The sequence below is a fragment of the Anomalospiza imberbis genome, chromosome 18, assembly GCF_031753505.1.
Source record: "Anomalospiza imberbis isolate Cuckoo-Finch-1a 21T00152 chromosome 18, ASM3175350v1, whole genome shotgun sequence".
Classification (NCBI taxonomy): domain Eukaryota; kingdom Metazoa; phylum Chordata; class Aves; order Passeriformes; family Viduidae; genus Anomalospiza; species Anomalospiza imberbis.
In genome coordinates, this window is record NC_089698.1 from 11,290,097 (window position 1) to 11,307,779 (window position 17,683).

At 38.3% G+C, this 17,683-nt stretch overlaps 2 protein-coding genes across 4 annotated transcripts in view; one reads left to right on the plus strand and one right to left on the minus strand.

Moving 5' to 3' along the window:
- Positions 1-17,683, minus strand: part of RSPH14 (radial spoke head 14 homolog) — a 72,751-nt gene that overhangs the window by 35,501 nt on the left and 19,567 nt on the right. The gene's annotated exons all lie outside the window — the stretch shown is intronic.
- GNAZ (G protein subunit alpha z) overlaps positions 1-17,683 on the plus strand; it is a 50,458-nt gene that overhangs the window by 19,288 nt on the left and 13,487 nt on the right. For both annotated transcript variants that reach the window (XM_068209069.1, XM_068209068.1), the window contains one exon: positions 1,201-2,477. In XM_068209069.1, coding sequence (XP_068065170.1) covers positions 1,755-2,477 — 723 coding nt within the window. In that variant the 5' untranslated portion in view covers positions 1,201-1,754. The remainder of the gene's footprint in view (positions 1-1,200; positions 2,478-17,683) is intronic.

The following is a 17,683-nucleotide window of genomic DNA, read 5'->3' on the forward strand; positions in this document are numbered from 1 at the left end:
TGTAGTAGAAAATTATCTTTAGTAGACTCTGCAAGTTTCTGTAAGGATCTCAGTACCGTGTACTTTGGTTTGCAAATACACTCACTGAGGAGCCTCCAGGCACAAGTAACCAGGCAGCAGAAGAGGTGCCAAGGTGTCCTAGGGCAGCACTCAGGGAGGAAGCTGTGACATCTGTGATTCCGCTGCCCACTGTGCTCAGAGCTTAGTGGGAGCAGCAAGCCCTTGCTAGGAGAAAGGCAAATGATCACCAGTCAGCTGTTAGTAATGTGTTTTCCCTCTGCCAGAGTAACTGCTTCCTGCTGCTGCCTTCTGCAGAGTTCCAGCTAGTAGGCTTAAAGTCTAATCTGGGAAAGAATAATTGCTCTAACAGTCACTGAAAAGCTCTCTGCCCTTGCTTGGGATGGTGTTTCCTGTGCTTTGTGTATGAAAAATTCATCTTGTAGTCACTGTTCTCTTTTACTGTAGCTCAGAATTTTCCTGTATTGAAATGGAAAGAGAGGAGGCTCAAAACCATTTAGCTTGGGTATGGAAAGAAGCTTACAAAGTTTGCATCTCTTTATTGATTAAGCAAGACGCAGGTACTGTGTTTAACAATACTGTTCTCCAAGGGGAAAAAAGAAAAGAGCTGATTACAAAGATCAGTAACTCTTCTTTTCTCAAATTCATGAAGCAAAGTTAATCAGCATCTTTTGTTTCTTAATTTAGTTATTTAAATGTTCAGTGGAGATAGATAAGATGAAAGAAAACTCAGGAGGACATCTGTCTGAATATAAGATATTGATATAAATAGAGAGGCTGGGAAAAGTAGTTGTGAGTTTTCATTTTCTACTTCAGACAAACCAGTCAGAACAGAACTGTGCAGGAAAAGCACTGCCATAAGCTCTTGCTGAGGGAGAAACTGGGGCACAGCTCAGCACTGTTTGTTTTCACGTAGGTTTAGATAATAAAAAACACAGAAAGCTGAAAGGGAGATTTGATTTACTATTGTTCAGAAACCACATTTTCTTCGTCTGTGAGTTTCAGCTGTCCCTATGCTTTTACTATAACTTTAGATATTTGCTTTTCTTTACATTTTTTTCCATCTGTATTTTCCATTTGGCATAATAAAAGGTTTGGAAGTCTAGAAGTGGAGTAAAAAGTGAGCGGCTTGCTGCAAGGAAGCGGACTCTCTCATTCATTTATTTTCCCATTGTTTGGCAGGTGGAAAGCACAGATTTACAGAGCTGAACTGGATCAGCTGAAGAAGTGGGGGAAGAGAAACAAAACAAGTACAGTACCAGTGAAAAGAGCTTCAGCTTTATCTTGCAGCATCACCACAGCAACCAGAGAACACAATCAGAAGAAAAGGCTACAGCAGAGAAGGCAAAAGTGCAGCTTCTTACCTTTGGACAGAAGGCAGCAAAATCATTATGCAGAACAGAAATGGTATTTGATGGCTTTAGACAAACTGTGGCAAAGGGAAGCGTCCCATCATTAACAGGAATGTGCCACAGTTCATGCACTGGAAAGGGGAGTGCCATGAGATCTGCTGAAGAGACTATTTCTGTGGCTGCATACCTACATGGGTTTGCACCCTTGCTGGGACTCAATTAGGTGGCTGTAGGCATCGGGGATCATCAGGTATTGGATAGTGACCTTTATTCCATTCGGGGTGTACCTGGCAGGAGAACTGAAAGACACTGCAGATCTTTTTGAGAGACGCCACCAGAGTGAGCCAATCTGCACCCCTTCCCTCTGTACCTGCCTGCTGTACCATGGGATGTCGGCAAAGCTCTGAGGAGAAAGAGGCAGCGCGGCGGTCCCGTAGGATTGACCGCCACCTGCGCTCTGAAAGTCAGCGACAACGAAGAGAGATAAAACTCCTCCTCCTGGGCACCAGCAATTCTGGGAAGAGTACTATTGTAAAGCAGATGAAAATCATTCACAGCGGTGGCTTTAACTTGGAGGCCTGTAAGGAATACAAACCTCTGATTATCTATAATGCAATTGACTCTCTCACACGTATCATTCGGGCTCTGGCCACCCTCAAGATAGAATTTCACAATCCTGACAGAGCATATGATGCAGTGCAGCTTTTTGCCCTGACAGGCCCAGCTGAGAGCAAAGGGGAGATTACCCCGGAGCTGCTGGGGGTGATGAAGAGGCTGTGGGCAGACCCCGGTGTGCAGGAGTGTTTTTGCCGCTCCAACGAGTACCACCTGGAGGATAACGCTGCCTACTACCTGAACGACCTGGAACGGATCGCAGCCCTGGACTACATCCCCACGGTGGAAGATATTCTGCGGTCTCGGGACATGACCACAGGGATTGTAGAAAATAAGTTCACCTTCAAAGAGCTGACTTTCAAAATGGTGGATGTGGGTGGACAGAGATCTGAACGCAAAAAGTGGATCCACTGTTTCGAGGGGGTTACAGCAATAATTTTCTGTGTGGAGCTGAGTGGGTATGACTTGAAGCTGTATGAAGATAACCAAACAGTAAGTGCAACTTCTGCTCCTTGTTCTCTTTCCTTCTTTTCCCTTCTCCTTCATCAGTATTTGGTCTTTTATCTCCCCCTCCTTCTTTCACTCCCAAGGCAGTAATCCCCAGTCATTAGGAAAACCTGGAAGCTATGGTTCCTTTATTTGGATAGTTTTCCCCACTGGACAGTTAGTTATTTAATGTTACTTTTGGGAAATGGAGGTGCTCTTCACATGAAACCAATTTTAAATTTTTTGGTGCCTTTAGCTAAAAGTTTACTTGCTTAACTGTTACTTCAAACACCAGTTAAAAAGGTAGGCAGTAGTAACATCCTGGTGTACAGGATTGGACACCATGAAGGTCCTGGGAAATGTCAAAGGTAAAATAATAGTAAGTAACAGTTTCCTCCCCTTTTTTTCCCAGGATTTTCAATAGGAATTTGGGATGAAATTAATTTTAAAAATTAATTAAACATGCTTTCTAATTAGTTTGACATTTTTATATTTAAAATTTTCTTTGTTTCTTGTTAAATGGCCAGTTTGCCTTGTCCAAAGAACAGCCATTCCCATTTAATAGTCTTTAATGTTGTAAGCTTCTGGTGTTCACAGCACACAAACACAGTAGCCATGGGAAATATATGAATGCTTACAGGTACATAAATATATATTTGCTGTGACTTTCAAAGTGCTTGAATTAAGCTACACAGGGGTTTTACTTGAAATTACTTTTCTGACAGCCATGTAAAACATGGTGTTTAAGAGAAGGGAGTTTATGGGTAGGGATGCATGATGGCCCCTTTTTGTTGGTATAGCTTATCACATATGTAGTATTTCCCTATCCTTATCTTCCGTAGTGCTTTTACTCACTATTCTTATCTCCTGTAGTGATTTTTATAAACAGCACTTCTATTTTCTGTACTATTCTCATGAGCCATTTCACTGTCCTGTGCATGGACTTACCCTTCATTATCTGGAGATTCTTTTCTTGGCATTAGTGTCTTCCTATTGTAAAAGATTTCTGTATCTGCTTTTTTGTTTAGTAACCTCTTCTTGACATGAGAGAAGCGTTGCCACTAATTCTTTCTCCTCATTTTCAGACATATTAGGAAAAGTATTTAATATTAGAGCCTGACTAGGAGTTTCTTGCAATTCTTTTGACTTTTCCTTACTTGCCTTACTGTTCAGATTTAAAAATCAAAAAGAACTACCTAAAAGGGCAAAAAATCAATATACTCTGAAAAATCCTTATAAGCATTGGTCCATACAAGACCAACAATATATTGGTACATTACTGGAACTGCAACACTGAGACTGCCACTCATGAGAAAAGCCCTACAAATGATGGATTTCCAGAATGTAAAATGCTTCTTGGTGTAGTATCTGTGGTGAAGAGAACTGCTAAATAAAACTAGTCTACTGCCAACATAACTTACTGCTCGAGAGAGCATATAAGAATCTGGCTGATTTATAAACTGTGAAAGTTGAGCAAATGATCTGTATGAATATGAAAACTTCTGTGATCCTGTTGACAGAAGTGGAGAAAAGCTATGCATGAACTCTGTCTTTATTGAAGATGCGTTAAAATAATGATTGACAGATATGGTAAAAAATGAGGGGAAAACCACACTGCACACTGTGTGTTCTGATTATAGCTGAGTCGTGAAGTCTGCTGAGGGTGAGATTGTTGTAGTGACACCAGTGAGCAGAACAGGAGAACAAAAATAATGCCCAAACTATTGGCTGCCTGGACAACTTTTCCTTTGTGTGACATTTTAAGTGACTAAGTTAAATTTATCCTGCCTGAAAACAAATAACAGAAGGGGAAGGCTGACTTTTTCAGGGGCTTTTGTCTTTCTCCTGCTATGTTTTATTCTGGGTAACATCACTCCTAGGAACAAAATCACCCGAGCTGACAGTTTGTAGACCTGGACAAACCAGTATATTAGTTTGTTTGTTGAACATATGCGATATTTAGCTGTTTACTAAAAAGAAAGATAAATGAAGAATTACGGTTCACTTTTTTCCTCCACCTTGTATGCTCTATCATTCTGTAACAATACTTTTCCTACTTATCTAGGGTTATTTGGAAATGTGATCTGTGTCTGGTTTCATTTCTACAATATCTTGGGAGGTTTTTCCCCTACCTAATCTAATAAATATAGCTTTATCATTCCATGCACCATAGCTAGTTAGCATGACTCAACCACATAACAGCTGCCTCTTCTTTTGACACAGTTGCAAAATTGCAAAATACATTTGGGTTGCTATTGATTTATTGTATGATTATTATTCCTGACCAGCACTCTGAGAAGGTTTCCTTAAGTTTTTATATCCCATGCTGATATTCTTCTCTTCTGTGTCAAATAAATTACTTGTCTTGTTCTTCATGGTCCTTAGCAGCTGATTGACCCGTTGTTATCTTTTATTCCATATTAAGATGCCATCTCTGGCCTTTGATCATGTTACATTATCAAGTAATAATTTTTTTGCCTTCTTACATGTGGCATCCTGCATTTCGAAGGCACTAGCCGTTCATATCTAAGTGTCTCATCTTTATTTCAATTTCTTTTTAAATGAATGTGTGCTAGAGAATGTTAAATAATGTGTACTCTCAGAAGTCAGTGCTGCTGCCTGTCCCCACTGAAAGGATTCTTGGTTCTTTTGTGAGTGTCCCCATCTGTCCAGCTCTGTCCTGCTGTACATTTCACAGATGGTTTTCTTCCACAGCCTGTACCCGCAACAGGGTTTGAGACTGAGAAATGCTTCAAAGGTGCAATAATGAAGTACATAATGAACTGAGTTAAACAAGAGTGTGTGCTTGAGAATCCCTGAGGTCAGTAGCCACAAGAGATTCACATGGTGCAGGAGATACCAAGTAAAGGTTGTGCAGGTCTAAAAATGACACTGGTTCAGTAAAAATATGAGTATGGATGTTAGAGGAAAACTGCTTGCAGGTAACAAGTGAATTTTAGGCTTTTTGAGGCTATTTTTTTAGTATCTTTTTAAAAGGAAGATGCAGAGATGCAGATGAAAAAGAATGCTGCAGCAGACAGTTCAGGTTGGAATAGGCCTCATGCAACACTAATTGCTGGGGTCATAATGGAACCTCTCAATTACTGGGAAGCCTTCTGTCATATGTTAATTGTATGAATTTTGAACAGAAATCCTGTTTCTGCCAGGAATTTTTTAATCAAGTAAACAACATTAACAACATTGGTAACATTTTTTTTCCCCCCCGACGCCAAATACTTAAGGGGCTTATTTGCCTTTCCTGACAGTTCAGCTTTTTCAGTAATTCAGGGTATTAAAAATCCCTTCTGGCATGCAGCGCTTTTCCTGCAATGCTAATACTAACAGTCAGGATAGAGGGGAAATTGTGATCTGTGTACCCATAGCCCTTCTAGCATCTGTTATTACCAGTGGTAAAACATCATGTCAGGAAACATTTTTCTGATAAACTAAGTCACTTGAGAATCCTAGAAAAAGATTGACCTACACTGTTACATTTTTTCATGCAGCTTTTCCATTTCAAGACTTTTCATAGTGAAGTTTGTGTGGGAGCAAAGCCTAGATGACTTCAGTACTCATGTGTGTAATCTTTCAGCACTGCAAATGAAATTCTAGCCTTTTTGCACTTAACAAAGTAATATATATAGTCCCTTACCCAACTTTAACTTTATATAGTAATGCATCACAATTCTAGCCTCAGGACTTGTATCCAAGCATGTGCCTTCTAAAATATGTAAACAGCAGAAAAATACTGAATATACACAACAGGAAATGATGGATCAACTGCAGGCTTTTTACTAGATATTCTTTCAAGTCTGAAGATTTATTTTTGTTTACATTGTTCAATTGTATGCTTCTTATGTGAATATTCTCACATAGAACACATGGGACAGCAATTTTTCGTATTTGGATTTGTTGCTATACCCTGAACTTTACATTCTATGTAACTTCAGATACTAATGGTAACATATATGCAAATAATTCTGTCTATATGTTCACTAAATTATTTCCTCTAATTGGGAAAAAAAAGTAATAAATATGATAATGTGCCACATTATGGAATACAAAAAATAGACTCATTCTAATGCCATTGTATGATTGCAGGAAGATGCCAGCATGAGATTGTAAAAGCCTGGGTAGCCTTCCTGTGAGGCTTATCTATTTCATGTCAATAGACTAATCCCTAAGACAACCCTGTATTTAAACCTACAGATAAATATTTCTGTCACTGTAGAGCAGTAGAAGAAATTCACAGGGGCAAAACCAGAAAGATTTTTGCCTGTTTTGGAAAACCATGGCACAGAAGTAATGGACCTACTGGGCAGTATTTGCCTGCTTTGGTATCCAGGGCTAGCTGTCAGACTTACATCTGAATTAGATGACTGAATTTCCTGATGTATTTAGGTAACAGCAGGCAATGGCTAAAATTCCCCATGACAAATGCCTCAGAGATGATGTAACTCCCTGGTTTTGGTCTCTGTAACTGGCTGTATTCAAAAGTCCTAGACTAGGTAAGGTGTTTTGCTGTGATTTTTAAATGAATCCCAAGCTTTACAGCACTAAAGTAAATAAAACATTGAGGCATCAGGAGTGCCAGAATGCTCCGAAATATCCTATGAACTTCAGGCTCAGAAAAGTTCTTAGGTGGAAAGACTTGGCTACTGACAGATGAATAAACAGAACTTAAGTTAAAATCTCAGTGATCCAGTAACACTGCTGCTCTTCAAATTATAAAGGAAGGAAAAAAACCCAAGCAAAACCCAGCTGAATTCCAGGAATGGCTATCAGTGTAGAGGCAGTAAAGCTTGCTCTGTAAGTGCAGGGTTAAAGCAGCCACCAGCGTAGTACACATGAACACAAGGCACCTGTCAAGCACTGGGAGAATTGTCATGAGTCAGAAAGCCACAGCCACTGACAGGCAGAGGAGCTGATCATACACACTGGATAATATCAGTAGGATAAAGAATCAGTTTGTGAAGGAAAGAAACTGAGTGTCTCTGCCTCTCTCAACGGGGTTGGAAAGCCATGAACATCTTCTGAAATATATTGTATAGGAAAGATCCAAGTGAAATTGGAGAACTGGTTATAGCAAGCAAGGAATTAGAAGAGGAATACACGATAGCAATACAAGGTTCTTCGACAGCATATTGTCATCTTTATGTGCAACTCTCTAGATGACTCTATTGCAAATCATTTCCTTAAAAGCAAGCTGTAAATTTGCCCTCAAAGAATCCCTTGAACATTAAGGAATGCCACATAATCTTAGGGCTGTGAGGCTCACGTGAAAAGCCTGACCTAGCCTTATGGAAAATATGCTTCTTGGACATGTAGAGGATTAATCTTCAGAAGTTAATTAGATTCTCTGAAACTTAATGCATATGAAGTGGCAATCAGTTTTACTTCTTTGTGATGAAAATACATAGCTTTTAATGTAAACTTAACAATAAACTGAGCAACTTTTAAAAGACTTATGAGAAACATTGATGATATAGATGTAGCTTGGAAATTCATTTGACTGCATTGTAGAGGGTCAAGATCCCACTGAAGCCCAATGCCACAAAAAGAATAATGTGGTTTGAGTTTAGAAACTTAGAATCCATCTGGTGGGTAGAGAAGTGTTGATAGCATTTCTCATAATTCTGTATGCTGTCTACTTAACAATCACAGTGAGTAGAAATGTGCCAATAAAAAAAAGGAAAATTCCATCCTGGTCTAGAAAAACAGCTACTTTGGGTTATTTTTGTAGGTGTATAAGCTGTAACAACTCTCTGTGGCATGCCAACCCTGGAGAGAGTAGTGGAGTCCAATTAGCCTTAAAAACAAGGAGAAATCCTGGAACAAAGAAGGATCCTTGCTGTTAATACAGCTTCAGAGTGAGTTTTGGTGGTGGTGGATTTTTCAGAACTTTCTTCCATTATTACAAGTCAGTAATTTAGATTATTACAAGTCAGTAATTTAGATTCAAATCAACAACCTTGTCAGGCCAGCATTGGCCATGGACTGGTCCCTGACCATTCTTATTCTTGGAGGGTTACAGGATTCATCACGTTCTCTTTTCCAAAATTTACTACTAAGTCTACTGCCCTTACACTAATATCCTTACAGGGTAATCATCCTAATAACCTTTCATACCAATCAGTGCAACATTGGCTGAGCAGTTCTGGCTGAGTTAGACAGCACTGCTGTTGTAAACTGCAGTGTTTCTAACTGTTGTAAAGTTAGAAACTTTACAACTTAAGAAAAGAGGGATATTTGTTATAAGGCTATTGTGAGAGGTGGTCAGTTTAAGGTATAGAGTTTTGCAAATACATATATTTTATCACCAAACTATACCTAGACATATTCTCATGGGGCAGTTTGAAGCAGCACTGAATCTAGACTAGAGCCTTTTCAGATATAACTTTCTTTGTTCCTGTTTTTGCATATAAAATATTCTGTGTATGCAAAAATCTTACCCAACTTGAAACTCATTTTGCTTGTTTCCTTTGTAAGGATCATTAGTGACTACTCTCTGTCAATTCTGCAAAATCCCTGAATTGAATTACTTACATGAATTTTAAAAAATCTCTGTGACTTGGCATACAGCTGAAATTAATTCTAATTCTGCTACATTGTTGTCTTAATCCTGGCCTGTGTTCATGGCATGTATTAATGTGGTGTTATCTGTTACTATAGTTACTCCTTCTGTCATTAACTAAGATATTAAATAAGCTTGGCCATTAAACAGATCTTATACACTTGCAGACATTTAGTAATTTGCCCTTGTTGCTGCAGTTTTACTTCTTTCAGCCTTTTTTTTTTTTTTTTGATTGTGTGCTGCCAAGACTGAATACGTATGCCTGTATCTTGGGAAAGATTTTTGAGCATCAAAATTCATTTTTTGAAAGCTATTAATACGCTCAGTTAAACTTTTAACTTGTCAACCAATGACAGTGTCCCCTGATTATACTTCAAAATTAGCAGACAATGAATAACTCCTCTACTCCAATTAATTCAGCTCTCTTAACTCCTGTCACTTATTTTTTAGATATTTAAGCTTGATACTGTCCTTTCTTTCCATTATTAAGCTGATTGAAACAACTTGCTTTCAAAATACACAGTCCACATACTCTCTGTGTACTTTTTCTCATTATTTACTGCCTGGCCATATTTTACTTTGCTAATAGGAACCAACTCCCAGCCATTTCCCATCAGTAATAATAAACTCTTGATAATAGTTTAAGCCAGTTTAGCATAAAATGAGAAGCAAGAATCCTTCGGTCTCTCAGCTGTGGGGAGAAAGCTTGTGCCTAAACTGATATTGTAGAAGGCCATGGTGGTTTGTCAGACGTGCTGCACCTCCTCCAGGACAGCTGGGCCCCTCAGTTCACCACCCTGATGTTCTCTCCCTCTGCTCTTTCCCTGCCAACACTGCACTGGGTGTCACAGCTGCTGACAATGGCTTCAGCCTGGTCCTGCCAAAGCTCCCAGTAGCCTGAGCTTTCCCACTCTAACTCTGACATAGCAATGAGCTTATTTCCATTAATATTTCCCCAGATCAGTTGGAATTCTGCTGGTGTAAATGTTCATGCAGTAGCACCCTGGTAATACTGATTAGGGATGTCATTGGACTTGTCAGAGTACACTAATTTTTATAAAGCCTGTACTAGGTGTAGTCTGATCGTGTGCATTCTCCTGGCAGTGCTACACAGAGGGATGGCTCCAACAGGAGCTTGCCGAGTGCCTTTGCTGCTCTTCAGAGAACAAATCAAAGTAGGAATTAGGAAGAAAGAAATAAATAACCCCTCAACAACCCACACATGGAAAAAGGAAAAAAATCCAATTGAATTGGAAATGTGAGAGGTTAACAAAGGAGGTTAAAGATGTGTTAAAAAATATAAAATTTAAGTTGACATGAGTAAATGCTTTGTGGCTGTGCCTAAAATGTCCTGGAGGCAGTGTTCTGCAGAGCATGTGGCTGTCATTGCTATCCAGCAATCCAGACTGAGACTTAGAGAATTTAAAAAGGTTTCAAAAGGTTAATTAGTTTTGTAGAGCTAAAAAAAAAGTGAAGTACCTGCTTAGTGTATAAATACTTGAAGGAGCAAAAAATGCTCAATATTTAAAGAAATACATAATCTAACAGAGAAAGGCAAAGAACAACTGGCTGGAAGTTAGGTCAGATAAATACTGTCTTGAAATAGTGGGAGGTTTAATTCTATTTTTTTAGGAAAGAGGCTGAACCAATTTTTCGCTGGCAGCTAAGGCTGATCCAGCTGCCAGACATAAAAGACATAAAGGTTATTGATGTGTTAGAAATCATGGTAAAGCCTGAGAATGGTCATGTGTAGGAAGTGCTCATTCCCCACAGAAGGTGGTGGGATCAGTAGCTCTACTGAAGTGCATCTACACCAACACCCACAGCATGGGCAACAAACCAGGGAGCGGGAAGGCACTGCACAGCAGGAAAACCATGACAGCTGCCGTCACAGAAATGTGGAGGGATGACTGGCACCACTGGAGTGCTGCAATGGGTGGCCAGAAACTCTGCAGAAGGAATAGGAGAGCTGTAGGTGATGTGCTGCTTGCAGGCTGCCTTGGCACAGCAATCACAAAGTGAGAGTTTGCAATTCTCAGGAACCAAGGAGGGAGCTCAGCAGAACTGACACCTTGCACTTGGCCTGTTTAGGAGACTGGCTGTCCCTTGAGGGGACAGTCCTGAGGCCAGGAAAGCTGGACATCCTTCAAGAAGGAAATTTTAAAGGCACAGGAGCAGGATAGGCTGTCCCCATGTGCTAAAAGATGAGCCAGTGGGAAAGAACTTGCCTGGGAAACCTGTCTGCTCTTGGCTTAGATGGGTGTAGTGGTTTAACAAGGAGTCCTGTAAAATATACAACTAGATGATGAAAATCCTGATATTATATCCTTATGAATATCCTTATGTATTATATTATATTATATCATCATACATGCAGCTTAATAATTGAAATACTTGTTTTACTGAAGAATCAGTACTGGGAAATTGTACAGAATTCAAACAGATTATATTGTAGATGCTAATTTCATTTTATATGATAGTAGTTTTCAAACAACAAAATGAATTAAAATATTACTACCACTGATTTTAATATGAGCAAAACCAGGCTCCAGATTTTAATTCTTTGTATTTTGCTTTCCTGATTAATACTTCTGTATTTCTGTGCTCTTTGCATTCATTATTTGCTGTGAGGAAATTGCTAATTTTTATTAGTATGAATTTTCTTTATTAATACTGCACATTCTCAATTGTTTCCTTTATTGGCAAATAGATCCTGGATGATATCTTGCATTCTGACTCATGATGCTGACTTTCCTATTTAGAAATCAGTTTTATATGCAATTTGTTGTATTGCTCAGTGTATAGGTACAATACAAATAAGGAAGCTCTTGTACAATATCAGAGAGAAGTGAGGCGCTGTACAGCTAAGAAATACAGAAGGAAAAAAGTCTGGCTTTCCCCAGTTTGATTTTTCAATCATTCTTCCTCATCAATATAATTATTTTCATGAATAATTCATCCCCAATTTGTAATGCCACTATGTCACTTTTTGAAGTTGACATAGCTCAATAATGGCTCCTGCTAAAGGGGCATCAGTCACACAGCAGGGCAATGTCAAGTGAGGTGCAGCTGGCCAGCAAAGAGAAGATGAGTTATAAGATAAAGTCTTGGCTCACCTACATGATTATGTATTGAATTTACAGGCCATACTGGTAGATTGCTAATATTTTTCCACTCTTTATTGCTTGGTATCTGAACTCTTTCCCATTCATAAACCTCTGAAAAAAATCTTGGGTTTTTTTATTTTTTATTCCACTTATAAGAATCATTATTAGGTTAAATATGGTATCAATTAGTTTTCAGTTTTGCACTAGAGGCAGAAAGATTAATAAATAATATGATTTTAACATTTATGCAATAGTATTTCTGCTGAGGAGCCCTGTCCCATGTTTTGAGGCTTTTTGCTCCAAAGTAGCCTGCATCTATCTTGAATGGAATGTAACTGGGAGTGATTAGTTAGAGATTTAGTTGGAAATTATTCTGAATATGGATTTTACAGATGGTATGATTTCTGTTAGTTGCAGGTTCTACTTAAGGTGAAGATTTTAGAGACATTATAATCCTTTTTCCACTGAGGGCTTTTGCAAGGTGCCTTCTCAGTTTGCCTTACACAAAGGATTCTAGGGCATGCTCATTAAGAAGTGATCAGAGTTTTCTGGAAGAGCTTGACAAATGCTTTTATAATTCTACTGTTTTCTCTATTATGAAGATGATTATCCTCTGAACAATAGGGAAATTACATGATCATCCAAAAGTGCAAGCTGGAAACCAACAGGTTTTCTATGGTAATAAATCCTGGACATAAAATACCTCCACTGTTCTTAAAATTCAGTGGTAAAGTGGTATCTGTGTCATACAGCTCTGATTAGGGCATGGGTCATTTCTGGTGGGAGAAAGAAGGTAAGTTTTTAAAAAACAGAAGTGTCATATGATGACAAATGCACCTTCCAGAGAGAATGATTGAGCCACTGCTGTCTAAATCCCCTAATGTATCCTCAAAGGATCTTTGCTTCAATAGTTGTTTAGTGTCGTGCTGTTCTCTCTCGTTGTTCAGCAGATGACAAACACTTCTCCTAAGTCCTTGCTGCTCCTTTTGATGTGCTCCTCTTGATTCAGTGTTGGTATTTATGTCATACATTGCTGTTCCAGGAGCCCAATCCCCAGAGCTGAGGCCTGAATGGCAGCATCATAATACAGAATTGTGTATGAGAGGGGGTGTATTGTTTTTTTAAATGTTAGTTATTAAACTTTATAGATGCAGTCAAAAGAGCATATCTGCAGTGACCCTACAACAACAATTCCTAAACTTTTCCATATTATAATGTTCCTTTTCTGTGGTAGAGCAGTGGAGATGAGGGGTTTATTTCTTGATTGTTCTATCAGCTTGCATCAGTAGCTTAATCTTCCTTGTCTGTCTTGCTTTTCTCAGTTCCAGATGTGTATGGCTGATAATAAAAAGGTGTTTTTTGAAATAAATACTTCTTTAAACACTTGTTTAGCATAAAAATATCCCAGAGTATTTGCTGCATGTAGAGCTTGGGTAATTGGTCTAGCAGGCTAGCATATTACCCTTGTTTGAATGTCTTTCAAAAAAAGGATTTACCAATAAACATGCCAGAAGTCAGGCTGATTTTATAGATGAAGACTAATAAACATTTGGCTAGATCTTCATTGGTATGCACTGGTCATCTACCTTATGATTTGCAAGTTTTTTTGAGAGTAACTTCATGCAAACATGTCAATACAACATCCTTGACTTCCATTATTAAAAGGGACAGTATTTTGACATATTGAAGTGTTTATTTTCACAGACTTACACTTTAAAAATACTTTTGTTCTTGGATAATGAAAACCACACTAAACCTCTATGCAGTAAATGTTCCAACAGCAAGGTTTTAAATTATACATCTATTTACTGTTTGTTTTTCATAAATTTTTAAAAGTTGCCTTTATATTGCATACTGTACTCCATTCTCCTTGAGGGTCAAAGTACTGCAGTGGAATCTGCCCATACAATGGTCTTTTAAGGACTACAGTTTATATTTTGAATCAGAAAAACAGATTTCCTAGACTATAAATGCTTATTTATATTACTAGAATTTTAGTAGTGCTCAAGATCCAAATCTCTATAATGAGTAAACAACCAAAATAATTAGTCTGAATAAGATTAATGAATAAAAATATAGATAAGTCAATGTATTTTCTGCTTCCAGTTAGATTTTCTAAGATTAAAATAATGTTGAGTTTTTATAGTTATTTTAGAACATTAAATGTACTCAATAGTTCACATGTATGAGAGCCTTTTTGAAAGGGTAGAATTTTAATTTTGTATCGAATATTCTATTTGCAGTAACTGAAAGGAATTAGAAACTTTATGCAGGTAAGATTTTGAAATTTAATTTAAAAGTTTGGAGTTGCACAATATTTTTTTCAGTTAACAAAAGTTATTCTGCAAGCTTAAATCATCTCTTCCCTTGAGAAAGGGTTCAACTTCTAATAGCAAAATCTTAGCAGCATTTTATTTTGCATTGTGTTGCAGCCTGAATAGCTGCTAGTAAAGTCCAGGGGTAAAGCAGCTAAAAGGGCCTTTGCATGGTATCCACAGATGTTTTATTCCACCACATGGTGAGATGTTCGGAGTCCCCAGGCACACCCATGTGGAAGGTCCAGCTTTCTCTCTCCCCAGGGGCCCTGGGGTCACCCTGGTCACGGGCAGTACAAAGATTGGGGCCAGTCAGGGAATAGGGAGGGAGTGGCTCAGGGACATAGGAACAGACACAGGGACTGGGGAAGGGGCCATTGGGGTCTTAACAGCTTTTTGAGGGAAGATTCTTGTGTCTCCCCAGCCCAGGGGATGCCCCCCAGGGTCTTCACAGCGTTGTTCTGGGAAATCTTGCATTCCATTCCTGCCTTCTCTGCAGGTCAGGTTTGTCCTGCCTATCCCTTCTCCTACGGCTGTGAGGAATTTATTCTGGGCCTGCTCTCTCCAGAATGCATTCGCTTACACACATGATCATTTACAGACAAGAACCCTAAATTTGACTGCCTGCTTCAGCAATACAGCATCTGTCATTTAAACCATCTCTTTATCCCTTTTTATGAATATTTTAATGCCAAGAATATAAGCACACTTCTGTGCTATTTCCATGGAAACCTGAAGAGGGACTTGAAATGAATGCAGTGGAAAACAGAAGTTGGAGGAGAAGGCATCTCGTGTTCTCTCTCTGTACTTAGGACAGGTTCAGGAGCCACCAGACCAAAATTATTTTCTGTTATAACTGGGTACAAAATTAATTACAGTATTTCTGACCTAATATTTAAACACTAAGTTGAAAATAGGAAAGCAGTACACAACCCAAGAGTTTTTTCCCTTTTAATGGGTCGAATAGAAAATCAGTCTACACTTCCTTAAGAAATCCGAGAAATGGACAAGTGATAAGCAGCCTTACAGATAAATGAAATCCCTTCCAGCCTGCAAATGCTGGTAACTTGGTTAGTTTTCCTCCTAGTTTCCTCTGTTATAAGTAATTCTCAGAATGTCCCTTTCTTGATTCAATCCTAGATCCATTAATTAAGAGTCCTCCAACCAGACAGGAGTTATTTTACATAGACAACACTAGAAGATGATTTGTTGCAAAAGACATCAGGCAGGCTGCCAAGGCTACTGCATTGTTACTCACGTGGAGTAAACATAAAAAAAAAGTTAGTATTTAAAAAAAATTAGTAAACGTTGAAAAAAACAAAGTAGCTCTGTAATAACAGAAATAATCTAATGTTCAAATAGCTTCTCTTTTTTCCTTCCATGTTGCTCTATTCTGTTTTCCAACTTGTCATTACTCCACCAGCACTTCCTGTGATTCCCCTTGTGATCCCACAAGAACCAGTTCAAGTGACATGGTAATGTTTTTGAAATAAGCCAATAAAGCTGTTTCTATTGTCTCCTGAGAGCAGGAAAGTCCCATGAGACACCGCCTTGTGTAACTCAGTCTCAGCACATCTGACACCCCTCGTGATCTCAGCTATCAATTTCAGCTGGAATTATTCAATGGCAAGATAAAATAAATTATGTGCTATGTTAGATGTATGGAATCCTGCAGTTTAAAGTAACACAATCTGGTCTCACTGAAATTCACACACACAATCAACAATAAAATTTGGTGATGGATGGACAAAAGGCACAGCCCTATCTTCTAGCACTGCAAGTTCTAGGATTAAAGTACCACAAGAACTTTTCCCCAGTGTAGGAGAGAAGGAATTTTAGAATAATACAAGAGGATCCATTTAGAAGTAGACACAGCCAAGATTCTTTCTCAGATTTTTTCTCTGATACCTAGAGAGACCCTTAAATACACCAAAATTACTCTTACTGTACTAAACTAGTCATGAGGAAGCTGGGCACAGGATCAATCTGCCTCTCTGCAAGTGGTCAAATGTGTGGTGATTTTTAAAAAATTATTCATTTGCAGAGAAAAAAAATTTCAACCATTATTAAAAAAGAAAAGCAATTAAGAATTTCATTATTTTAACAAGATCTTTCTATTTCAGATGGCACAGCCAGGGTCTTAGAGGTGCTGAGTTTTTTCCTAATTCCTTTGCAAGTTTGAATTATTTTAAACTGCAAATTTCTCTGCTAATATGAATGGTACAAACCATTATTATGGAGATCTGCTCAGCCTCTAATGGTACAAAATTATATAAGCACTGTTTCTCATCTGGAATGTACAAGTCAGAGGAGGAAACAGCACTGGAAGAGTGAGGAGGTTGGGAGTAAGATTGAATTGTGAAGCATTGTGGGTTGAGGATGAGGTGGAGAGGAGTTTAAGTGCTCTGGTGCAATCAAATAATCAAGAGTTAGTAAATGGGAGAATGTTGTTGTAACTTTATTTTGACTGTCTTGTTTGTGTATATTTTGATTCCAGCTTGATATTGATGATAGGTTTTTTTCCACAGATTTTATGCCTCTTTCAGTGAATGCAATGATTTTTCTATGATTAATGGGGGCTCATGTGATAAATAAGACTGTCAACTGCAGAAACACTGCCATCATCTCTAGCAGAGGGAGGAAAATGTGAAATGAACGGAACATAGGGTTACAGGAAAGCAGAAAGTTAATGTGGCTAAAGCAGTGGAACACTACTGAAAAACTGTACTAGAACCTGGCATAGGTCCATATTCCTTTTTAGTCCCAAATGTGTTTATTAAATGACAATTTTCTTAGGTAATCCCACATTCTTCCTTACTTTTCTCAAAGGAACCTAATTTGAGATGCTGTGATTTGATTTGCAGTAGGTCTGATTATTCAGAGCTACACCAGATATCACTGATATCTTGAAAAATCTACTAATCTTTGTTAAATACATTAATATATATGCTGAAAACTTATGTTCTAGAAAATTAGATTGGGTGTCTAGAATTACTGGGTTCCTTCTAACTATAATTTCTCATTGTATAGATTGTTTCTTCCCTATAATTTCTCATTGTATAGATTGTTTCATTCCCTATTTATAAGTTCCTTTCAACAGCACCTCTTGATCTGACAACATGCTGTGGAAACAAATGTAGTCAATGAAATATTCAGATACAATAATTATAAGCTTGAGAAGAAACCAGTAATTCTGGTTTTTGAGCAGTTCATAAA